Raw genomic sequence first — 25949 nt, 5'->3', positions numbered from 1 at the left:
ATTTGTCAGAACCTCGGCCATATAATAATGGGCTTTGACAACTCAACATTATAACATTTTAACACTTTAACAGAAAATGTGATATTCTAATATATATTTTGTACCAAACTAAAGCCTGTCCACGTTAAATCTCGGACACTCATCTTCCAATGTGATTTTTTAAAATAATAACAAATCACTGAGACGATCGTTTACATGGCAGCTGAATCTCTTCGCTTTATGTGACATTTTCAGCATGTTTTCGTTGTCGTCTAAATTGATAAAATGGCAATAAATCATTTGGACATTATCTAAGTGTCCGAAATATAACGTGGACAGGCTTTATTACAAATTTATAAGGTTTTAATACAATGATTGTGATGAAATCTAGTAGATTTGTATATATCACATATCACATATTGCAAGTTTTTAATGCAGCACTATAATGGAGTGTAGGAAGTGACAACCTGAGCACCAAAATGCCAATCAGCAAAACTGGTCATCTTTTGACCTTTGCGAGAACCACAGTGTAAGGATTACCAAACCAATCAGCATCTACGTATGCTTGCATGAGCAGAAATTCTTCACCAGAAAGAAACATAGTATCGAAAATTGTTGCTGAAATCCTCCCACAGGTTACAACGTCTCCCCACACAACGCAAAGTGTGCGCTTTCTCAGCACAAAATACTCTTATCGATTAGATTCAATACGATATCGGGAAATCGGAAGCTACCGTCCCCCGCGTACCGCACATGCAAAATTGAGTTCATGAAAGTCGTTCTGAATAAATCAGAAGCCAGACGGTTGGCTGCATGCCGAACGAAATCGAAGAAACCCAACCAGCAGCCTCAGCGACTGAAATGGGAAAAACAGCTGCGCCTCGGGGGCTTTGGCTTGGTTGAGGAATCCAGAAACCAAATCGATGCAAAAACATCTGTGCCGTCCCATCTTGTGTGTTTGCGTACCACTTCCTGCACAACCGCATACAACAGATAGGAAGATTGATTTGCTATGCAATCGTGTCACACAGATGAAAATTATGTGTTTTGGTTGTCGGTTCGGCACTCAAATTGCTTTGGAGGAAAGGTTCTGGAGAATAAAAAGCACTGCATTAGAGAAAATCCTGGCCAGATTTTCAATTCGTTTTGGATTTATTGTTAACGGTTAGATATGGAATAAATTATTCAAAAGTTTTTCATATCTAGCAGCTTGTTCCCCTCCTACAGATATGATATGCATCCGGGTACGCTTCATGTGCGGAGTATTTATATCATGTTGAAACTATTATTAATATACTTATTAAGCATAAACGCCAACGATGCATATTTACCAGTATGTATTAATCATGGTGTCATACTCAGTATCAACCCATCCTGTGGCGAATTAATTCTTCCCCTTCAACATCCCAAGCCGTTCTTTCATAAACTTTCTAGTTGCAACAAGAGAAACTCCGGCTCGTTGAGTGTAGCATCCTGTGTTATTCTCTATTTACGACGTATTCAAATTTAGGTTTAATTTAATACAATTTGCATCTCTTCCGCTTGGTCCCTGCATGCTGTGCGGTGTGCACGTATAAGGAGTTCACGTCCTGCCAGTGTCAGCAGAAGTGCATTCTGGGACCAAAGCCACCGAAGAGAAACGGAAAACAAGATACATTATGGCTCTGCGATGCGAGCGTAGTCTACCGGAGTACAATAAGGAATAAATATACCGACTTATAGAGATAAACATGTAAAGAGGTCGCGCCTGGTAGAGCTTCAAGTTTTGCTCATGCTCTCGGCAAACATGCAATAATCTGACGTGTGCTTTTCTTCAATAATTTGAAAACTTGATGGAGGTGCGCGGGTGCGAGTTCACTTTCATGGGGCACACGAGGTATGAGCAGGATGATCTTTCCGGCTGGTTAGTACACCCGCAGTCGGTTCCATTCATCGAATCCGGCCGAGTGCCCTGCGTTGCGAACGACAAATGAAGTCCCATCGAAATGCATGCGACGTTCCTCACGGCTGAAATATAAAACCATCTTATGTCGTAGAGAAGTATCATTGTTTAAAAAGTTAAGTGACATTCTCTGTTTAGCATAACACTCGGTACTAGACAACATGATCCAAAGCGCAAGCATGGCGTTAGACGTGGAAAAAAAACAGGACATCAATTCAGAAGAAAAGCAAAATCCACTTACCGTACGAAAAGATGCGACGTCTGTCCCATCGACGCGGTGCAGTGGATGTACGGCGTGGTAATTGTGGCGGAACCATTAGTTGGACTTGTACGAAGGTTGCAGCGATTATTCATGCGGGCCACCTTCACCAGACCGTCCATTGTCTGCTGGATGCGATACCCGTTCAGGTGGAAGATCTCCGTTCCGTCATCGTTAAGCCAAAAGTTGGCACTCTGTGCGATTTGATTGGCTTCCTGGTAGAATTGGGTTCCGATACGAGTTCCGCTGCCAGACGACATGGGGGAGGAAAATTGAGATTTGATTAAGATTGGAATCCCTCGGGAAATGGGGATGCAAACAACTGGAAACAGGTTGTGGGGAATCACATGGAACAGACATCCAATATCTACATGAAAAGTGTTGATAGTGTTGAAGAGAATTATGAGATACAACTTAGTGGGGACGGAAAACAGTAAGAAAGCATCTTCGGTGTTTTGCTACCAACTTTTAGTTTAAGTTTAGATGTCTGTTATCTGTGAGGAGACTTACTTGTAGAAAACCGGGCTAATGTAATCAGTGTTCAAATCGATGTTGATCATGTCAGAAGTGGTACGAGTACCGGCTGCATCGACCAGGTAAATGAGAGCACATCCTTCACTGGTGAGACTGATTCCCTTTTGCCACATCTTGGCATAACGACTATAAGCAAGAGAAACGGTCGTGTTATTAGATTGTTGGAAAACTTTGTTTGTATTCGGATGATATGAATTTGTGAAAAATCTAATCAATCATGTGCTTTCGAACACATGTAAAAGGGACCTTATTCACCGAACTGTGGAAGCGCTTGAGAGCTTGGAGAGCTATGAAACGGCAATGTGAAGGATAAATTAATGATTTACTGTTCAATTTTTACAGAATGGAAATATATGCCTATCGCCCGTTCAATTTGCTCTGGCCAACGAGAGTTATCCCAGGAATGATTGATATCAGTTAGTATCACATTTGAATGCAGTTTCAAGTGGCAGTTAACCGGATTTTTGGCTCTCGCCAACCAAGGAAAACGTAAATTTGCTTTTAAGACTTATAAAAAGCCACCAGTTGGCGTTTTCTTCGGAAGATAACCGGGTCCTAGTACCAGTTCACTGGTTCCTAGCCGGCCCAAGCGGAATCTACCTAGGAGACGTGGCGAAGGTTTGACAGTGGGATCTGTTGAATCTCTGCAAAAAAAAAAAACAAGTCTATAAGCAGCTCTGTACAAGCGACCCGTGCCCAAGCACTTCAGCCCATAAACAGGGTGCCAACCGACACATTAAGATCTATACCAGAAAGGTTCTAATTACGATATACTGGTCACGGCTTACGACAACGGACAGAATTTACACCCGGTAAAAAACTAGCAGTCCTCCGAATACGTTCAATACTCGTCCACCAATCTTATTGGTGAGTACTACGCTCGGTTGAGATTCTCCCGATTGCGCGATCGGCTCTGAACACGGCCATATAAGTACGCCCCTGTCAACCCTAGCATGGACCTCACTGCTTGCAAAGGAAACCCATGGATCATAAGCGACTACGTACGACGGGTGGATATAACGGTTTGGAGGGGGCCCTATGAGTAACTCGACATACCACACAGAAGCAGATGCAGGAGCGGCAAACCCGTGCACTAGTAGTGGGTTGGTGAGATCACCGCCACCAGTGACAGTAGTGCTACAGCAACAACAGCAGCAGCGGCCTAGGTAGAGTGAGTTAAACAAGCCTTCACAAAAGCCGAAAATAGTGACAGCGAAGAAATTGGTAGAAGAGCTCCACAATTTCGTGGATGGGAAGAACAACGTCGATGGCCGATGAAGCGGATTGCGCATTGGCGCTGACTAAGGCTCTTGCTGTCTTAGTTCTGCCGGAACAGGGCCATATCGGCACAGTTCCGTCGTACTCTAAGAAGCAAAGGAAAGAGAAGCTGGCTGGAGTGGGGAGTAAAAATGCCAGAACCTCGCCGGGAGATGGAAGGCCAGGCGGACTCAAGCGCTACTTCACATGGAGAAGGGTGGAGTACCGTATTAGAAAAGAAATAGACAGTTGAAGCAAAAAGAGGCGAGAAAAATGGAGCACTACAAAAAAGAAAAGCCTCTGCGTCAGAAACCGCCTAAGGGAGAAGCCGTACTTGTCAAGGCCAAAGACGCTATGACGTATGCAGCGCTCCTGAAGAAAGTTAGAGAGGATCCGGAGCTGAGGGACTTGGGCGAGAACGTAGTAAGGAACAGGCGCACACAAACTGGAGAGATGCTCTTCGAGCTAAAGAAATACCCTACGGTTGGTAGCTCGATTATGCAAGAGCGCATTGCTAAATCGCTGTGCGCAGAGGCGGAATTTGAATCTCTAACTCCTGAGATGGTAATAATGTGCAGGGATCTAGACGAGATCACGTCGGAAGATGAGCTCAAGAATGCACTAAAGTCACAGTGTAATGTGGGTGAGGTGCAAATGACTTTCCGAATAAGTAAAGCATACGTAGGCACACAAACAGCGATGATTCATCTGCCAGTAACTGCTGCTAACAAAGCTCTGGAGGTAGGCAAACTGACTGTTGGATGGTCAAAATTCCCATTGAAAGCCGCCCCGCCAGTGAAAAAACAAATGGAGAGATGCTTCAAATGTTTGGGCATTCGGACACCGGGCAGTAGCTTGTAAAGGTCCGAACAGATCCAACAAGTGTTGGAAATGCGGAGACATTTCCAACAGGTCATTTTGCGAAAGACTGCTCGCAAAGACCCAAGTTCATATTTGCACACCAGAAGACGGGAATGACCATCAGACGGGTGGCTACAAATGTCCTGCATATAAGAAGGCGATCGCAGGCCAGCAGTAGTGGATATAATTCAGATTAATCTGAATCACTGCGATACCGCACAGCAACTGTTATGGCAGTGAACAACAGAAACGATGTGTGACGTAGCGATAATTGCAGAGCCGTATCGAGGCTTCTGGGTGGCTGATAGAACGGGAATGGCTGCAATACAAGTTATGGGCAGATTTCCTATCCAAGAAGTGGTAGAGAGTTCATGTGAGGGATTCGTGATCGTCAAAATCAACGGCGTTTACGTATGCAGTTGCTATGTACCTCCAAGGTGAACAGTGAAGCAGTTTAATTTTACACGAATGCTTTTCTCAGATCCCGGAGGCGGACACGTAACCAGAGAGAGAAGAGCGCAAGGTGGCGTTCCGGGAAGCTAGAACCGCATCGAAACGGGCAATCAAGATTAGCATGTCAGATTGCTACAAAGAGCTATGCCGAGTAGCAGACGCCAATCCCTGGGGTGACGCGTACCGCGTTGTAATGGCGAAGATCAAAGGTCAGTAGACGCCAGCTGAAATGTGCCCAGTTATGCTGAAGGAAATCGGAGAGGGTCTCTTCCCGAAACACGATTCGACTACGTGGCCACCGATACCGTACGGCGTAGAAGAGGAAGCAATTTCCGAGGGTCGGCAAGTGTCCAATGACGAGCTGGCTTAAGCTGCGAAGCACCTGAAAATAAAGAAAGCACCCGGTCCAGATGGAATACCAAACGTGACTCTGAAAGCTGCGATTTTGGCATGTCCGGATGTTTTCAGAACAGTACTCTAAAAGTGACTAGACGAGGGTAATTTTCCGGAAATGTGGAAGATCCAGAAGCTGGTACTTATACTTGAAGCTGGTATTGCTGCTAAAATTAGGGAAGACGCCGAGAAACCCGGGTCCGTACAGGTCTATATCTGATAGACACAGTTGGGAAACTTCTGAAGAGGATCATTCTCAAAAGACTGACGAAGTGTATGGAGGGTGAGCGTGGACTGTCAAACATGAAGTTTGGATTCCGCAAAGGAGTATCGACAGTGGATGCAATTCGTACAGTGCTCGAGAGTGCTGAGAAAGCGTCCAAACAGAAACGAAGAGGAGATCGATACTGCGCAGTGGTTACGATAGACGTAAAGAACGTGTTCCAGCTTTAAAGCCATTGCCGCTGCGCTGCACAGAATGCGGGTTTCCGAATATCTTTGCCACATCCTAAAGAGCTACTTCGAGAGCAGAGTCCTGGTGTACGACACGAACGAAGGGAAAAGTCGATGCGTGTTACAGCGGGTCGATGTGTCGATGCGTGTTACAGTGTTCCTCAGGGCTCCATACTCACCACTATTGCTATTGGTCAGCAACTGCGAGGCGATCCAGTGGATGGTATTCGTCGTCAGAGGACATGCGAAGTGATCACTGAAGCACCTGGGAGTGATGATGGATGACCGTCTAAATTGCAACAGCCACGTTGAAATGTCGGCGAAGGCAATGAACGCAATAACGGGGATCATGCCAAACCTTGGCGGCCTAGGAAGCAGCACTAGGCGTCTGCTAGTAAGTGTTTCGTCATCGAAACTGCGGTATGGGGCTCCTGCCTGGGGTAATGCACTGCAGACCAAGCGGACCGGGAAAAGTTGCAAGTGCTTCTAGAACGATATCGTCGGAGACAGTATGCGTTATCACCGGGATGGTACCCATTTGCATCACTCGGCGGAAGACATCGAGTGCTACCAGTGGAGAGACACCGGAAACATGAGAAAGGTGGCGAAAATTCGTTCGATGGCGATGTGGCAGCAGGAGTGGGACAGTACGGAGAAAGGAAGGTGGACTCACCGGCTCATTCCAAATCTGTCGACGTAGATGAACAGAAAGCTTGGCTTCTACCTGACGCAGTTCCTGTCGGGCCACGGATGCTTTCGGAAGTATTTACACCGGTTTGGGCATATCAATTCCCATTTATGTCCAGAATGTGACAATGTTGAAGAGACATGTGGTGTTCGATTGTCCGCGGTTTGCGGATTTTCGTAGAGAAATGTCTGCCCCAAGGGCGGTTAATATCGCAGAACGCATTTTTCACGAGGAAGACACGTGGAATTCGGTAAGCTGAGTCGTGATGCAAATACTGTCGGAGCTGCAGCGTAGATGGATACCAGTTCTGGGGAGTATTCTGGGGAGAACAATCAACCTGCTGAAGAAAGAAGAAGTCAGCGCTTCGGGTACGTAGGGCACCCGAAGACAAAGTCGGCGCAATGCGTTGAAGCGTCTCCTGCGATAGCCGCCGGTAGTCGGGGCGGAAGTTTCCTTCACCGGAACTGGTGGACCACACTCGAAGCCGGGGGGAGTCAGGAAGTTTGGAGCATGACCGTCGAGGGATCCAGACTATGGAGCAAAGGATCAGCCAGTCAGTCGGCGAACTAGCATAAGCTTGTTTTTGGAGCGATCATATAGCCTTTACGTATACTTAGTATACGAGGAAGGCAAAAAAAAAGCTTTGTATTCTTTCAGTATAAATCTGTCAAGAGAAAAGCATCACAACTAGATCTTCTGGATGTGAGCTTTTAATTTCTAAAAGCGTAAGAATGAAAACACACATGATGGATGATTGATGAATGCGACATTAGAGTGGCCCAGCCTTGTATGGGGAGACAAAAAAGTTGTCGAGTTCTACGGGGCACCCCCCAGGATTGTGCCTTTGGGTAAGAAAACCAATCTCTGAAAATTTCAGCTCAATCGCTTGTTGCATAAGCTGGCGCATTTGATTTGAAGTTTGTATGGTGGTTTCAGCCAAAATGCATAGGAGAATAAACCTCCGTCACTCTTTCGTTCAGGAAATTGGTTCCTGCCCGATTGAGCTCAGAATTGCAACAAAGGCAGTTGATATGTTGATATGTCGACGGTAAATTCTCCTCCGACATCACGACATCGCACTTACCGCAGTGCGAATATTGAATCCGACCACTACCTCGTTGGAGTATGCCTGCGCTCAAAACTCTCGACGGTGATCAACACGCGTCGGAGTCGTCCGCCGCGGCTTAACATTGGGCGGCTACAAGACGGTAGACTAGCCGAAGACTACGCGCAGCAGCTGGAAGTGGCACTCCCAACGGAAGAGCAGCTAGGCACAGCATCTCTTGAAGATGGCTGGAGAGATATTCTATCCGCCATTGGAAGCACCGCAACCGCTGCACTAGGCACGGTGGCCCCGGATCAGAGAAACGACTGATATGACGGCGAATGTGAGCAGTTAGTTGAGGAGAAAAATGCAACATGGGCGAGATTGTTGCAACACCGCACGAGGGCGAACGAGGCACGATACAAACGGGCGCGGAACAGACAAAACTCGGTTTTCCGGAGGAAAAAGCGCCAGCAGGAAGATCGAGACCGTGAAGAGACGGAAGAACTGTACCGCGCTAATAACGCACGAAAGTTCCGAAAGTTGAACCGTTCACGTAAGGGCCACGTGCCACAGCCCGATATGTGTAAGGACATAAACGAGAACCTTCTTACGAACGAGCGTGAGGTGATCCAAAGGTTGCGGCAGCACTACAAAGAGCACCCGAATGGCGATATGGCAGACAACGGGGGCGGTATGGTAATGAACCTAGGAGCACGCGCGCAGGACATGCGACTTCCGGCTCCGAATCTCCAGGAAATCCAGGAGGAGATCGGCCGGCTGAAAACAACAAAGCCCCTGGAGATAACCAACTACCAGGAGAGCTGTTTAAACACGGTGGTGAAGCACTGGCTAGAGCGCTGCACTGGGTGATTACCAAGGTTTGGGAGGATGGGGTTCTGCCGCAGGAGTGGATGGAAGGTGTCGTGTGTCCCATCTACAAAAAGGGTGATAAGCTGGATTGTAGCAACTACCGCGCAATCACATTGCTGAACGCCGCCTACAAGGTACTCTCCCAAATTTTATGCCGTCAACTAAGTACCAGGCGGGATTTATGGGTGAACGCTCTACCACAGACCAGGTGTTCGCCATACGTCAGGTATTGCAGAAATGCCGCGAATACAACGTGCCCACACATCATCTATTTATCGACTTTAAAGCCGCAAATGATACAATCGATCGGGACCAGCTATGGCAGCTAATGCACGAAAACGGATTTCCGGATAAACTGATACGGTTGATCAAGGCGACGATGGATCGGGTGATGTGCGTAGTTCGAGTTTCAGGGGCATTCTCGAGTCCCTTCGAAACCCGTAGAGGGTTACGGCAAGGTGATGGTCTTTCGTGTCTGCTATTCAACATCGCTTTGGAGGGAGTAATACGAAGGGCAGGGATTGACACGAGTGGTACGATTTTCACGAAGTCCGTCCAGTTATTTGGTTTCGCCGACGACATTGATATCATGGCACGTAACTTTGAGAGGATGGAGGAAGCCTACATAAGACTGAAAAGCGAAGCTAAACGGATTGGACTAGTCATCAACACGTCGAAGACGAAGTACATGTTAGGAAGAGGCTCAAGAGAGGTCAATGTAAGCCACCCACCACGAGTTTCTATCGGTGGTGACGAAATCGAGGTGGTTGAAGAATTCGTGTACTTGGGCTCACTGGTGACCGCCGATAACGATACCAGCAGAGAAATTCGGAGACGCATAGTGGCTGGAAATCGTACGTACTTTGGACTCCGCAAGACGCTCCGATCGAATAGAGTTCGCCGCCGTACCAAACTGACTATCTACAAAACGCTTATAAGACCGGTAGTTCTCTACGGACACGAGACCTGGACGATGCTCGTGGAGGACCAACGCACACTGGGAGTTTTCAAAAGGAAAGTGTTGCGTACCATCTATGGTGGGGTGCAGATGGCGGACGGTACGTGGAGGAGGCGAATGAACCACGAGTTGCATCAGCTGTTGGGAGAACCATCCATCGTTCACACCGCGAAAATCGGAAGACTGCGGTGGGCCGGGCACGTAGCCAGAATGTCGGACAGTGATCCGGTGAAAATGGTTCTCGACAACGATCCGACGGGAACAAGAAGGCGAGGTGCACAGTGGGCAAAGTGGATCGATCAGGTGGAGGACGACTTGCGGACCCTCCGCAGACTGCGTGGTTGGCGAAGTGCAGCCATGGACCGAGCTGAATGGAGAAGTCTTTTATGTGCAGCACAGGCCACTCCGGCCTTAGTCTGATGATAAATAAAAGCAGTTGATATGTTAAAGATCAATTCCACAGAACATTATACGACGATTAAATGAGTTTTTATAAAGTTTCGAATGAGTTGACCTTTGGAATTCATTGTTTGTCATGAAAAACGTGCGCATGTTATCAAAGGTGGCTTCGATATGTGCTGTGGCGCGCGTTCCTCTGCATAAGTTTGAGCGCGCGCGAAACCACACATCGCAGGTATCTTTGATGGCATGCGTATGTTTTTCATGGCAATCAATGAATTCCAAAGAGCACAACCTATCCCCTGATAGATCAGCCGAAAACTATAGAAAAGTTAATTTAATTATCGTGTAATGTTGATGATGATAAAAGATGGTCTACAATAAAGCTAGCTTTTCAACATTTATATTAATGATTACCTCAGACTCTCGGTTTTCATTCATAAACGGTTAGAGTTCGAGTGCACATTCACAGTAAATGTTAGTAACCTTGCCTATAATCGATTATTCGTCAATTGAAATGGAAGAAAATGATCTACTACTCACACAAAAGAATTCTTCCGACGCCCATCGTACGCGGCGATGTCCACTCGGGATCCATTCTGAAACACGACCCCATTGGGATGGTTCAGCGCGGCCAGCGTTCCCGTGCCGGACAGAGCCATCGTGATGCGCTCCTGGTTGTTCACCAGCTTGATCGAACGGTCGATGGTCATCTCAATGACCACGGCGTCGCGCAGCCGCAGCTGGATAATGCCGTTGGGCAGCACCACCGGTCCAAACTGGCGGATCGGTTCGTACGGCAGGTGTGGCGATGACGCGTACTGCCGTTTCAGTTGGAGCTGCTGTAGCTGTTGGTGATGATGTGGCTGCTGGAGTTGCTGTTGCTGCTGCTGGTAGTATTGGAACAGTTGACCCGGAGTGGTCTAGGTATTGAAAAGCGAAGTAGTCTTAGTGGTCCATTTGGATAACAAATGAAATTTATATTTTTCTAATCGGTAATTGTTGGGTTTGTAGGATTCGCAACAGATTGAGGATTTTTTTTCTAAATTAATTGTGGTAATTAATCTTAGTTAGATTGGACGTAATTTAAGAAAAATAAGTAACCTTTTCACAAGTAGAACGTGATTTTTCTCTTAGTAGTGGTCAATCGGATCCAATGTATTTATATATGAGCTTTTAAATAGTTGGACGGACTATTATGGAAATAGAAATAGTTTGGACAAATTTGCATTCAAATGATTAAAAAAGCATTTCTCGGGAACTTTTTCAAATCGGCGTATGTAACATTTTGATCAAGCTGAGAAAATGAGCTTGAAAGTTTTCAGATTTCATTTTTATTCCTATTTAGAAACTAATCATTTTTATTGCAATTGAATACACCTCAAAGATACATTATGAAAAGGTTCATCGTCACTGACCCTGAAATCTGCACTGCGTGTGAACATTACAGTTATTTTGATAAAAATATATGTTACAACGTTCTGCAACAGATAAATCACATACGTCGTTTTGATACGTCAGCATGACCGAGGTCTTGCTACTTTCGTCGAAATGTTACGCTGCTCCGTACGCTGCATTGTTGATACGTCGAAATGTTGCGTCAAGTTGAAACGTTTCACGCACATGCGACAAAAAATTGCAACACTTACAACACGACGTAACAACATTTGCTGCAGAAAAACAACGTAAAATGTTTTTCTTAACGAAAATTAGAATATTTAAGCAACATGCTTTATTTTGAAATCAGTGATGAAAACGTACAAGCAGACGCACGTTTTAAACTATTTAGTTGTTCGAAAAAACTTTTTAAATTACATTTTCTGCTAAGCGGTGTATGTGCAATATTTTCAACAATGATGTTACACCGTTTTGCAAAAAATGGATTTACATTTTTAAAAACACATTTTCATGTAGCTTTGAAGATGTACACATTTTTAGATGAATTTGATGCCATATGCTGTTGAAAACGGGTTTGTTTACAATTTGCGACATACGCCGTTTTGAAAAAGTACCCGAGATTTATACTTTTTTATATGCATTTTCCATTCATTAGAAATATAATCAGAATTGTAATCAGGCTTGGGAAATGCAAAATTGGTAAGTTTGGAATTTAAATTGCTTGTTTTCACAGAAATAAATTATCCGAATTTTGAGAAGGATTTTCACCGCGTTCCTATCAAAAACTCTCCTCACTCCTAGAAGCGAAATCCGCATAGTAAATAGTAGCACCAAAGTAAATAGTAGTACCAAAAATAAAATTGTCTGAATTCCGAGAAACAAGTTGTCCCAGCTTCAAAATGCATATTGTCCGTGTTTCGTGATGTAAATTTTTCGAGATCCGAGAAGGATTTTTTCAGGACACCGATGAAAATTCTCCGCTATTCGAAAGGCAAACCCGAGTTTCCTGTGTTGCGTTTAAAATAATTCTCCGCGTTTTGAGGAGACCGCAATCCGCGAAGGAATTTAGGTAGTTACGTGAAACAAATACCGAAAAGCAAATAATCCGAGTTTCAAAATACAAACTGTTCAATTTTCGAAATGCGAATCATTCGTGTTCTGGAAGAACCTTGATCTAGCTACACGCCACATCCGGCACACCGTTTACCAAAATGATTTCAATTCAAATAAAATAAATTGTAATTTGCATAAAACTTACACTTCGAACAGCTGGTGCCTGCTCTAACGGGTAGGTCGAAATGCTACTCCAGATTCGGCTGTTCACCGGGAGCTGCGTTGGACCAATGTATCCTATTTCCGGCATGCTTTCTCCGTGCCGCAGTGCACCCGCCGAATTAGTGTTGCGTTTCAACGAATAAACAAACGGTGGAGCGGCAACGTTCAGCTTAGATTCGGGTTTTATCTGGTGGATAAGGAAACACTTAGTTCACATGGCACATGCGTTGGAGGGCAATAACGACCATACCTTGGTAAATGGGCTCCGCTGGCGCGTCGAGTGTTGCTTCGTTTGGTTCACTGTCGGAGTCGAGCAGGATGATGAGGCCATGGTGCGAAATTTGACTAAAATTTCTACAAAAAATACTCGAGATCACGTGCAGCACTGGACTTTTCAAAACTACTATTTTAACGGTGGTTCACTTTTCCCTTCACAATCGGGGGAGTTTGACACTTTCCGCCGGGGCGATTTACTTTGACCTCAAACTTTTGACTATCCGCGGGCCGAGAAGCGGAACGAAAAAAAAAACTTCACTCACTGACAACTTTTGATGCGTGCAGAAAATTTACTAAACCTTCTCTGACGGCAGGTCTGGACACAAGTGGGAAAGTGCAAAAATGAAGTAAATAACAAACAACGGACCCGCGGGTAATCACCATGGCAACAACGTGGTTCTGGGTTCTGGATGCGGACGCGCCTGCGGTTGGTTGCTCGCGGACGGAAAGCATGGCCAGCTGTGATTTTGTTCAATTTAAAAAAGGCGCGCTTCGTGCTTGTGGGCAGATGGGCGGCTGAAACTTGCGCTGGATTGACGAATGAAAACTTTGAAGAACCAAAAGGTATTCCCGGAAGGCTGTTACTGCCCATAAGCTCATAACCGTCCCATATAGATAGGAAGTCAAGCAAATATGGGATAGTTATACTTGCAGCGACAGATTATGCTTCGATACATTTACCGTACTAATTTATTTTTTGTAGGAATTTCGCAGGAGACTTGCAAAGTTTCTTGCAAAAAACATAGACTAATAAGTATTTAACAATTAGCTTAAAGCCATTTTTTTGTGAGTTCAAATTAGATTAAATTTTCCTTGACCGTTTTCCTTAAGAACTGCATACTAAGCTTAATGATCTTAATGCACAGTGATCATATAAAAGTAAAGTGAGATTTTTCTAATTGTCTAATTGTCTGGCTATTAGCTTGATCAGTTTACTGTGTTTTCGGAGTTATGTTATTTGGTCAGTTGTTATATTAGGAGCTTATAAATGTAGCCAAATTATTATTAACTATTTATTATTTTGAAATCAATTTATAATTGCGCGTTTATTTTTATAAAACCTTTTGTAACTTTCATAGTAATCGAATCAACGCAAAAATATGTCGGTCTATATTGAAGGAAGAAACACAGAAAAAGTTATATCTTTGGGTTGTTGATTTTTTTCACCGAAAAAAAATCAACAACCCAAAGATATAAAAATTCACGGTGACCAAAACCCTACTAAACAGAAAAAGTTAGTTTTTGTAGGTCGGAGTTTTTGAAAAACTAAATGCTCGCCAATTGTTTGTCGTTTTGCTAACTCGGTCCTTAAATTCACAAGTATGTTAACCAATTTAGTCCGTTGATTTTTTGGTTACCCGGTCAATCAACTCGGCCAGAGCATGCCAGAAACCAATCATATGGGCCCATTTATGTATGCAGTTGATCAATTCGGACATTATAGTTCAGTGATCCTGTATTTCTTTTCCTCTTAGTTTTTTTGACCGTTCGATTTTTTTGTCAGATTATTAATATAGGCAGTATGGAATTCGGCTAGTTAAATAATTCTGTTGATAGTTCGGTCAAAACTGTCGGGGTAGAGTTTATAAAATTACATTGAACGAAATTAGACAGGAGGCTGCTGAAATTTCACAAAATCACAGAAGTAATGCAAATAATATTAGTTAGAATTAGAATTGACCTTGTAGAATTTAAGCCAGAGTTAAACTTGCCGTTTGTTGAGCCGTATTCAATAATATAATTTGATTAAACAAAAGCGGAAAGCGGTAGAAGAGCTTAAGTTTAAATAATACGTTGAAATCAGGTACCGGCAGATGACTTCATTGAATTGATTGTTAAAAATGATTAGAATTAAATCTCCTCCTAAAAATGAGTAATCTTCCATAGAAAATTTCAGGTAAAGAAATTAGTATAAAACAATTTTTTTGCAATTCCTGATCATAATATCTGGTTTACAGTTCGTCTTTGAGTGATGAAACGGCCTACTTTTCCATACCAACGAAATGGATGCTTTAATGAACATTATGCAACTCAAATGGGTTGCATAATATTCATTATAACACTCATTTGGGTGCTATAATGAAAAACCAACACCAGAACAGTCGTTACGTGACTAAATTTTGCTAAATTAGCTTGGGTAAGTGCTCAAATGATGTATTCTATGCGCCCCGTAATAAATTAAATAGTTTTGCGGTCATGACATCCAAAATTTCCAAAGGCAAGTACATCTATCGCTTCACGGCTTATTGAACTTTGCAATGCGGCACGGTAACATGGAATCTGATTCTTCTCCGCAGCAACATTATTTATTGGCAAGAAGGAGAAAACTAGACTACAATTTTGGAATAAATTTATCAAATTAAAGTTCATTTTTCGTCATTGCAAAAAATAGCGTGTGCAACTCGTTGCAAAACTCGATTTTTTCAGCACTCGTAGTATTTGTCCAACTCGGCAAGCCTCGTTGGATAAACGTACAACTCGTGCTGAAAAAATCATCTTTTTGCAACTTGTTGCACAAACTACTATTTAAATCACTTGTCATAAGACGAGTTTGTACAATCCCATTCAATTCCACCACTTAATAAACGACCTTACTGTTGAGGTCGAAATACGTATCTGTCAAGTACAAACTCGTCTTATGACAATTGATTTAAAAATTGTTTTATTCCTAATTCCACTAAAAATAATTTTCTTAATAAATTTTTAAATAGGGGGAAAGACGGCTTTGGCAGGTTTTGTTCTATTATTGGCAGGGGGGTTTTGTCGACCAAATTTTATGAAATTTGGCCACAATATTCTTTGATATGCAAATAATGTTTAGGCCAAATTTGTGCATAGTCAGTCATAAAACCCCCCCCTGCCAATAATAGAACAAAACCTGCCAAAGCCGTCATTCCCCCTACCTGAGAGATGTCGCTCGGGTTGTTTTCTTTCTCGACCTGTCAATCGTCGTTTCAACCGTCGCACTCTAAATCGGTTTCAGTTCGAGCTTGATAGTTTCCTTCAGAACACATGAAATCGTAGTATTTTTACATTTGTACAGCTTTCCAAACGAAATGTTTATCTTTTCATAGAGGAACAGTTCCGTTTTCCATCTTACTGATCATATCAAGCTCTATCTGGTAAAAGGGCGAATGTCGCAAGAGAGAATTCTCTTCGTTGACTTCCCTTCTTTTAAATAAAAGTGACAAGCAGAGGATTTCTTTGCAGTTTATCACCTCAGAATGCAAGTTTGCATTGTTTTCTATCGTGCTGAGGTGATAAATCACAAAGAAATCCGCTGCTTGTCACTTTTATTAAAAAGAGGGGAAGTCGACGAAGAGAATCCTCTCTTGCGACATTCGCCCTTATTCCAGATAGAGCTTGATATATTCATCTCATCGCAAAACAAAGAAATACAGCACCAATCTCGTCTTTTCTTTTTGCTAACACACGCTTGCTTACTGGTGAAAAAAAATCATAAAAATAAGAAACCAACCAAATTTCTTTTCATTGCTTTGTTTTTGATGGGATGGAAATAGGAGCTTTGCGATGAAGTGCCGAACCGTTCCCCTATATATAAACATAGCTGACCTCAAAACGGGAGCGGGCCATTTGGCATAAAGTCATTTGGCATAACGCCATTTGGCATAAGGTCATTTGGCATAAAGGCCATTTGACATAACGGTCATTTGGCATAACGGACATTTGGCATAATTGTGACCAGCGTCAAAAGTAAGGGTCTTTTGGCATAACGGACATTTGGCATAACTTTTCTTTGCGTTCGCTGAATGGAGACTAAGTGGTGCGGGAAACACCCCGGAATAGTAAATATAACACCCGTCGATAACAATATTAAAAAGACATTATCCTCTCGTGGAAAGAATGCATTTGCAATGCAAAAGTAGGCGCATGCCCGGATTAGAGCAATGGTGGATGTAATCCCTTCTTTAGAAGTAGGCGTGTGGCCGGATTATGGCAATGGAGGATATGATACCTTCTTTAAAAGTAGGCGTGTGGCCGTATTATGGAAATGAAGGATGTGATCCCTTCTTTAAATGTAGGTCCTTGCCCGGATTATGGCAATGGATGATATGATCTCTTCTTTAAAAGTAGGCGCTTGCCCGGATTAAGGTCATGGTGGATGCGATCCCTTCTTTAAAAGAAGGCGCTTGCATGGATTGTGGCAATGGAGAATGTGATCCCTTCTTTAATAGTAGGCGCATGCTCGGATTAAGGCCATGGTGGATGCGATCCCTTCTTTAGAAGTAAACGCTTGCATGGATTATGACAATGGAGGATGTGATCCCTTCTTTAAAAGTAGATGCTTGCCTGGATTATGACAATGGTGGATGTGATTCCTTCTTTAAAAGAAGGCGCTTTCCCGGATTGAGGCAATGATGGATGAGATCCCTTCTTTAAAAGTAGGCGCTTGCCCAGATCATGAAAATGGTGGATGTGATTCCTTCTTTAAAATAAGGCGCATACCCGGATTGAGTCAATGGTGGATGTGATCCCTTCTTTAAAAATAGGCGCTTGGACGGATTATGGCAATGGAGAGTTTGATTCGTTCTTTAAAAGTAGGCGCTTGTCCGGATTGAAGCAATGGTAGATGTAATCCCTTCTTTAAAAGTAGGTGCGTGGCCCGAATTGTGGTAATGGTAGATGTGATCCCTTCTTTGAAAGTAGGCCCTGCCCGGATTATGGCAAATGGTGGATATGATTCTTTCTTTATAAGTAGGCGCTTACCGGGATTAAATCAATGGTAGATGTGATCTCTTCCCCGAGTAGCACAATTCTGATTTGGTTGCAGTTACTCATATGTGACTTGATTGGTTTCAGTAACGCGTCTACGACAAGTGTATTGTTTGAGTTTTTAAAGTTAGGCGCTTGCCTGGATGGAGGCAATGGTGGATCCGGTCTTAAGGCGCATGCCCGGATTGAAGCAATGGTGGATGTAATCCCTACTTTAAAAGTAGGCATGTGGCCGGAATAAGTCAATGATGGATGTGATCCCTCCCTCGGAAGCAATTCTGTCGTTTTGTTATTTCATTCTTCCGGAAAATGTCTACCATCAGTCTAAATTCATCAGAAAACAGCCTGAACCTACTTAATCTACGCTAAACATTACATGAAATATCCCTTTCGCTTTCACAGTTCAAAATTATGCCAAATGTCCGTTATGCCAAATGACCATTATGCCAAATGGCCTTTATGCCAAATGACCTTATGCCAAATGGCGTTATGCCAAATGACTTTATGCCAAATGACCCAGACCCCCTCAAAACGCATCGATTAGTGAGAAAATCTTCACCTGTCATAAGACGAGTTTATACAATCCCATTGAATTCCACCACTTAATTGTATCTTGACAGATACGTATTTCGACCTCAACAGTAAGGCCGTCTTCAGTGTCTCGTACTTGACTCGACTGACTCGACCTCAACAGTAAGGCCGTCTTCAGTGTCTCGTACTTGAATGTCAAGATACAATTAAGTGGTGGAATTCAATGGGATTGTATAAACTCGTCTTATGACAGGTGAAAACATTCCACTAAAAAGCTCAAAATAATTTTCTATTGAGAAAATCTTGCAAATCGGTCCATCCGTTTGCGAGTGAAATTGCCTAAAAAAAAAGCAAACTTATTCTTATATGTATATAGAAGAAGGAGAAGAAGAAGGAGAAGAAGAAAAAGAAGAAGAAGAAGAAGAAAAAGATAAAACTTCTCTAGGTAGTGCAAAATTCCCAAAAACATCAGGTATCAGGTATCAGAACGTCGGCTCCAGGGGCACGTTCACCTCAATTTGGGAGATTTGTGCCATCGCCTTCACAGCCTTTTTCATCACACACCTGACGGAAAAGGAAGTGAACAAAAGGAAAGGAATGTGGATGGGAGAACAAAGGGAATGTTTGGAAAAGGGCCCTTGAAGAGGACATACAACGCATTAGCGTACAAGAGTTTATAGCTCCTTACCACAACGGGTTATGAACAACAAAATACTCTGAAGGTTCAGGTTTCTGAAGTCAATTTCACTAAGTAAGTGTTTACCAAATATTTGGAAGCGCAATTGTGCATAGACTGGGCAGTTACATATTAGATGATAAGAAGTTCCATAATCGGATTCACAACTATCACAAACAGATGATTCAACGCGTTGAATATTTGCCATGTGATAGTTCAGTCGGCAGTGACCTGTCAAGGCCTTGACTAAGACACTGCAATTCTGTTTAGACAGATTAGCTAAATAGCTTGCTACTACCGGAGATGGCTCCCGGATGTTCAATTTTGATTGATGACATGAATCCAGACTACTCCAATGCCATTTGTGCTAAGTTTCAGCCCAAGAGTTGATCAAAAGCTTCACCCAACACTTGGATATTGGAATAGGTGACTCAGGACCAATAAAGTCATGCGATGCTCCATTACGAGCTAACTCATCAGTCAATTCGTTTCCAGCTATGGCCAGGTACCCATATAAGGTGTAAAGTATTTACTGAATTCAGTTCATCAATTTGAGTTCGACATGCGATTACTAACTTCGACCTTGAGTTGGCCGAGGCGAGAGCTTTAATAGCTGCTTGGCTATCTGAACAGAAGTATATTACTTTGCCCATAATGCGTTGCTGCAGTGCAGATTGCACTCCACACATGATGGCAAATATTTCCGCTTGAAAGACAGTGCAGTGTGTACCCAGTGAGTGTGACTGTTCCAATCTCAGCTCACGCGAATAGACGCCTGCACCTGCTCTACCTTCGAGGAGGGAGCCGTCAGTGTAACAAACAATGCTGTCCGACATACTTCTCTCCAATAGCCAGATGTCCACTCATCCCGCGAGGGGAATTGTGTTGAAAATGTCCTATAAGGAAAACTACTAACGTGTGTGAGATCACTTGGAGCAAGGAAAATTTTGTCCCAATTAACCATAAGCGGTAACAACGAAGTGTGTGTAGAACTGCGGTTTACAGGATTCTCTTCCATAAAACCGAGTATCCATAGTCGGTAAGTACAAGAAATTGCTTCTTGTTTGAGATGTATGTGTAGTGGGGCCATGTCGAAGAGAACTTCGAGAGCAGCCGTGGGAGTTGAAGAGTTGAAGAACGCATCAGTAGTTGCCATTAGGCATATCCTTTGAAGATGGCCTAATTTAGACTGAATTGTCCTCACTTCCCCCTTTTGCCACCACACAAGACACCCATAAGCCAAAATTAGTCGTACAACTGTTATGTAAATCCATTTGATATATTTGGGTTTAAGACCCCTTAGTTTTACCAAAGGTTCGTCGGCATTGGCCGAAAGCCATACACGCCTATTTGATTCTGAACTCAATGTTAGGAGTCCAGGAAAGCTTTGAATCCAAAATTAGACCCACGTACTTTACTTGATCAGTTACATTGAATACCATTACGATTACGTTTTTCTGTGAAAAGAACAATAGATGTTTTATTCGGATTGACCGAAAGGCCATATTGGCGACACCAACTTTCAACTACCTGAAGAGCATTTTGCATCAGGTCGAATAAGGTAGTAATGCACAAACCCACTATCAATGTAAGATAGTCGTCGGCAAATCCATAGGTAGGAAAACCGCCATTATTGAGTAACCTCAATAGCGTATCTGCAACGAGATTCCACAAAGTGGAGATAATACTCCCCCTTGAGGGCATCCGCAGACACTTAATTTTCTAATCGCTGCTTGACGTAATGTCGAGTAGAGATGTCGGTTTTAAGCATCTGGTGAATCCATTTGGTAATAATATTAGGTAGCCCATGACAACGTGCGGCTTCCAATATAGCATCGAAAGACACGTTGTCGAAAGCACCTTCAATATCTAAGAAAGCACCCAAGCACGATTGCTTTTGAGCGAATGCTTCCTCGATATCGTACACCACCTTGTGTAGAAGAGTCACGGTGGACTTTCCAGATTGGTAAGCATGTTGATTAACATGAAGAGGCATGTTTGTCAAACAGTCATCACGAATGTGATGATCGATAATACGTTCTAAGCATTTCAGAAGAAATGAGGTCAGACTGATGGGTCTAAAACTCTTCGCTTCTTCATACGAAGCACGTCCTCCTTTTGGGATAAACTTTACAGTGACATCCCGCCAGGATATGGGAATATACCCAGTAGCAAAACTGCATACTAAAAGCTTTTTCAAAACATGTTTGATGTGTTCAAAACCTCTCTGATGTAGAACGGGATAAATCCCATCCTCCCCTGGAGATTTGTAGGGAGCAAAACTGTTAAGTGCCCATTGAATTGATTCAGTAGTTATGATTCTACGTGCTTGAGCCCAAGACCCATAGCTACATGAAAAGACATCAGGATCATCCGAAGATGTTATATCGACACATCCAGGGAAGTGCGTATCAAATAAGTGCTCTAACGATTCTTCATCAGAAGAAGTGTAGTCGCCATTTGGCTTGCGAATTTCGCCAACTTGGAAATCCTTGGATCTCGCTAGAATTTTATTCAATCGACTGGCTTCACTCAAATTGGAAACATTTGCACAAAGGTTTTTCCAGCCGGATCGTTCAGCAGATCGTAGAGCCTTCTTGTAAGCTTTGCGAGCCAACTTGAAAGAATCCGTCCCTGCTGAATGGCGTCTGTTCCAACTCCTTCTGCACTGCTTCCTTAGCTTAGCCAAATCGGAATTCCACCAAGGGGTTCCTCTTGAGGTTTTACAGAACGTAAAGGGCAAGCTTCTTCGAAAGCTTCCACGATGTGCAACGTTGTAGTATCAACTGCATCATCCAAGTCGGTAGGAGTTTCTATTGAAGGTAGATATCCATGAAATTTGGTAGAGAGCAACTCTGTGTAAAGATCCCAGTTTGTTGAACGGGGATTTCTAAAACGCAAGGTCTGCGAAGTAACATTCAAATGATCAAAGTAGATGTAGCGATGGTCAGATATCGATTCCTCATCTGACACATGCCAATTCGTCAATTCGTGACTGATTCTATTGGAGCAAAGGGTTATGTCTAACACTTCTGCTCTATTAGATACCATAAAGGTTGGGCGATTGCCTATGTTAAGTAAACTAAGTTCGGTACTACTTAAGTATTCCATCAAGCTGAAGCCTCTCAGATTGATATCCGAGCTACCCCAGATGATGTGATGAGCATTAGCATCACTGCCGACAATTAGCGGAAGGCCTTTTGAAGTGCAATATATGACAACTCGTTTGAAAGCATCCGTAGGGGATGGTTCATCATGTGATAGATAAACCGAACAATAGACGTATTTCCTGACGGGGGTTCCGCCAGTTGCATCAATTGTGACAGCACATACATCTCTGGTTGTTAGTTCAGAGATAAGTGTAGCAACAATAGCATTGTTAACAAGCACACATGCACGCGGCATTGATCGAGAGTTTGCCATTTCTTTACTGAAAGCAGCAAAAACCGGGTAAGTAAGGGCAGTAAGGGCTAGATACTGTGAAGGGTGCCCTGGTGCTTCGCAGGCTCCGTTAGCGGTTAGGTTCTTTTTAGACCCCCCCTAGCCATTCATTCGTAGGCACGGTAAGCATTAAGCCGCATCACACCAAGAATTTGGGGTCACCTGTATGGTGGACTTCTACCACCGGAACAGGCAATCCGTAGCGTTATTCTTAGCCAGATAACTGGCTGCCGACACCACACAGCTATCTTGGCTGTTCGGGGAGAGAAGTTGACATTGACTTTACGTCAACTCTCAATGTGGCCGAACAGCCGTAAGCCGTTATGAGAAAATCTTGCAAATCGGTCCATCCGTTTGCGAGTGAAATTGCCTAAAAAAAGCAAACTCATTATATAGAAGAAGAAGACGAAGAAGGAAAAGAAGAAAAAGAATAAGAAAAGGAAAAAGATAAAACTTCTCTAGGTAGTGCAAAATTCCCAAAAACATAGGAGAAGTTTCTAAAAGCCAAGAAGCAATTAATTTTAGCAATTGGAAGTAGTAACGTAAAAGTTGCGATTACAGAGGAGGTTTTCATAAAAAAACATCACAATTTTCCATTAAAATGCATAAAAAAAAAATTTACAATCAATATTTGAGAGATTTTATTGGGAAAAAAATATAACAGGTAACCACTTTACTTCACTGCTAAGAGTAAAATTATCATTAATTTTCCTGTTCTAGTTCTAGCTCTAGCTGTTCTAGATTCATTTTTATACCATTCAACTGTCAAAAAAATAAAATTGGTATAACGCTCAGTTCTATTTTCCACAGATTTGAACCACGAATGAATCAAGAGATTCAAATATTTTTTAATTGTTTTGATGTGTGAATGCGTTATTTTATCTATGCATCAATCCACTTTGCAATTACGGAGCCTTTCTTGGCAGCAACATAATTAATAATTATTAATAATTATTTTCGAGCATCTTAGGGGAAAATGTTACACGGTTTAAAAAAAATATCTTCCTTTTACTTCCACTATTTTGTTTTTCCGTATCTACACAAATACGTATTTCGTCCACTATTTGTGGACATCTTCAGTGTGTTTTAAAACCGAGCAACATAATGATATCATTTAATTGAAAATTTGAAAAATATGAATGGACCACTGGTGGGGAAACCAGTGTGTTTGTTGTAATTGCTCCAGATTCAAACTAGGAAGGTGGTCGAAAATTTGGAATGAAACTGAATCACTACTGATTTCACTCTAACTAACGAACTAATGAACTAACGACACTCAGTGCAATGGCGCTTTCTCCAAATACGCTACGAAGGCCATCAGTCGCCCTACGTGGTATCAGGCCATTGGACCGAAGGTCATTATGCCGTAGGTCAATTTTTTGCTGTAAATAAAAATAAGTGTAGCTCATAAGATATATGAAAAATGGAATTGTAAATTAACTGAATATGTGACTCTCCATAAAGTTGGCTAAAATTTTCATTATTTCGAGCTATTGAACGTAGGCTTCCGAGCCCCTAGAAAGACGAAGCCCCTTGGAAAGAGACGTCCGAGCATCTCCAAAGAAGGCTTCCGGGCCTTTTGAAAGGAGGCTTCCGGGCTCTTGAAAGTAGGCTTCCGGGCCTCTTGAAAGGAGGCTTCCGGGCCTCTTGAAAGGAGGGCTCCGGGCCTCTTGAAAGGAGGGCTCCGGGCCTCTTGAAAGGAGTCTTCCAGGCCTCTTGAAAGGAGGCTTCCGGGCCTCTTGAAAGGAGGCTTCCGGGCCTCTTGAAAGGAGGCTTCCGGGCCTCTTGAAAGGAGGCTTCCGGGCCTCTTGAAAGGAGGCTTCCGGGCCTCTTGAAAGGAGGCTTCCGGGCCTCTTGAAAGGAGGCTTCCGGGCCTCTTGAAAGGAGGCTTCCGGGCCTCTTGAAAGGAGGCTTCCGGGCCTCTTAAAGGAGGCTTCCGGGCCTCTTGAAAGGAGGCTTCCGGGCCTCTTGAAAGGAGGCTTCCGGGCCTCTTGAAAGGAGGCTTCCGGGCCTCTTGAAAGGAGGCTTCCGGGCCTCTTGAAAGGAGGCTTCGGGCCTCTTGAAAGGAGGCTTCCGGGCCTCTTGAAAGGAGGCTTCCGGGCCTCTTGAAAGGAGGCTTCCGGGCCTCTTGAAAGGAGGCTTCCGAGCCTCTTGAAAGGAGGCTTCCGGGCCTCTTGAAAGGAGGCTTCCGGGCCTCTTGAAAGGAGTCTTCTGGGCCTCTTGAAAGGAGTCTTCCGGGCCTCTTGAAAGGAGGCTTCCGGGCCTCTTGAAAGGAGGCTTCCGGGCCTCTTGAAAGGAGGCTTCCGGGCCTCTTGAAAGGAGGCTTCCGGGCCTCTTGAAAGGAGGCTTCCGGGCCTCTTGAAAGGAGGCTTCCGGGCCTCTTGAAAGGAGGCTTCCTGGCCTCTTGAAAGGAGGCTTCCGGGCCTCTTGAAAGGAGGCTTCCGGGCCTCTTGAAAGGAGGCTTCCGGGCCTCTTGAAAGGAGGCTTCCGGGCCTCTTGAAAGGAGGCTTCCGAGCCTCTTGAAAGGTGGCTTCCCGGTATCTTGAAAGGATGCTTCCCGGCCTCTTGAAAGGATGCTTCCGGGTCTCTTGAAAGGAGGCTTCCCGGCCTCTTGAAAGGAGGTTTCCGGGCCTCTTGAAAGTCGAGGCTTCCGAGCCTCTTGAAAGGAGGCTTCCGAGCTTCTTGCTCAGAGACTTCCCAGCCTCTTGAAAGGAGGCTTCCCGGCCTCTTAAAAAGAGGCTTCCCGGCCTCTTGAAAGGAGGCTTCCCGGCCTCTTGAAAGGAGGCTTTCCGGCCTCTTGAAAGGAGGCTTCCCAGCCTCTTGAAAGGAGGCTTCCCAGCCTCTTGAAAGGAGGCTTCCCAGCCTCTTGAAAGGAGGCTTCCCAGCCTCTTGAAAGGAGGCTTTCCGGCCTCTTGAAAAGAAGCTTCCGGGCCCTTTTGAAAAGCGGCTTCCGGGCATCTTGAAAGGCTGCTTCCGGGACTCTTGAAAGGATGCTTCCGGACCTCTTGAAAGGATGCTTCCGGGCCTCTTGAAAGGATGCTTCCCGGCCTCTTGAAAGGAGGCTTCCGGGCCTCTTGAAAGGAGGCTTCCGGGCCTCTTGAAAGGAGGCTTCCGGATCTCTTGAAAGGAGGCTTCCGTGCTTTTTGAAATGAGGCTTCCGGGCCTTTAGAAAGGAGGTTTCCGGGCCTCTTGAAAGGAGGCTTCCGGGCCTCTTGAAAGGAGGCTTCTGCCTCTTGAAAGGAGGCTTCCTGGCCTCTTGAAAGGAGGCTTCCTGGCCTCTTGAAAGGAGGCTTCCGGGCCTCTTGAAAGGAGGCTTCCGGGCCTCTTGAAAGGAGGCTTCCCGGTCTCTTGAAAGGATGCTTCCGGGCCTCTTGAAAGGAGGCTTCCGGGCCTCTTGAAAGGTGGCTTCCCGGTATCTTGAAAGGATGCTTCCCGGCCTCTTGAAAGGATGCTTCCGGGTCTCTTGAAAGGAGGCTTCCGGGCCTCTTGAAAGGAGGCTTCCGGGCCTCTTGGAAGTCGAGGCT

The 25949-nt window shown here is 44.0% G+C and overlaps 2 protein-coding genes across 3 annotated transcripts in view; one reads left to right on the top strand and one right to left on the bottom strand.

Annotated features, from left to right (window-relative positions):
* LOC134218367 (serine-rich adhesin for platelets) overlaps positions 1 to 25949 on the top strand; it is a 428012-nt gene that overhangs the window by 22463 nt on the left and 379600 nt on the right. The window lies entirely within an intron of this gene.
* On the bottom strand, positions 1477 to 13429 carry LOC134214169 (uncharacterized). The gene is made up of 6 exons (XM_062693588.1): positions 13018 to 13429; positions 12751 to 12954; positions 10638 to 11017; positions 2691 to 2840; positions 2163 to 2426; positions 1477 to 1986 (listed from the first exon to the last, which is right to left on the bottom strand). The coding sequence occupies exons 1-6, from the start codon at positions 13096 to 13098 to the stop codon at positions 1884 to 1886; spliced, it is 1182 nt and encodes a 393-aa protein (XP_062549572.1). The 5' UTR covers positions 13099 to 13429; the 3' UTR covers positions 1477 to 1883.

The sequence above is a fragment of the Armigeres subalbatus genome, chromosome 2 (genome assembly GCF_024139115.2).
Source record: "Armigeres subalbatus isolate Guangzhou_Male chromosome 2, GZ_Asu_2, whole genome shotgun sequence".
Taxonomy (NCBI): Eukaryota; Metazoa; Arthropoda; class Insecta; order Diptera; family Culicidae; genus Armigeres; species Armigeres subalbatus.
This window is presented reverse-complemented; position numbering and strand designations above follow the sequence as displayed.

Excerpts from the sequence above, each read along its gene's own strand:
- LOC134214169 (XM_062693588.1), bottom strand. The coding sequence starts at position 13,098 with ATGGCCTCATCATCCTGCTCGACTCCGACAGTGAACCAAACGAAGCAA. Across the intron at positions 12,955-13,017 it reads AGCGGAGCCCATTTACCAAG|ATAAAACCCGAATCTAAGCT; the intron begins GTATGGTCGTTA and ends CTTATCCACCAG. Across the intron at positions 11,018-12,750 it reads AGGCACCAGCTGTTCGAAGT|ACCACTCCGGGTCAACTGTT; the intron begins GTAAGTTTTATG and ends TTCAATACCTAG.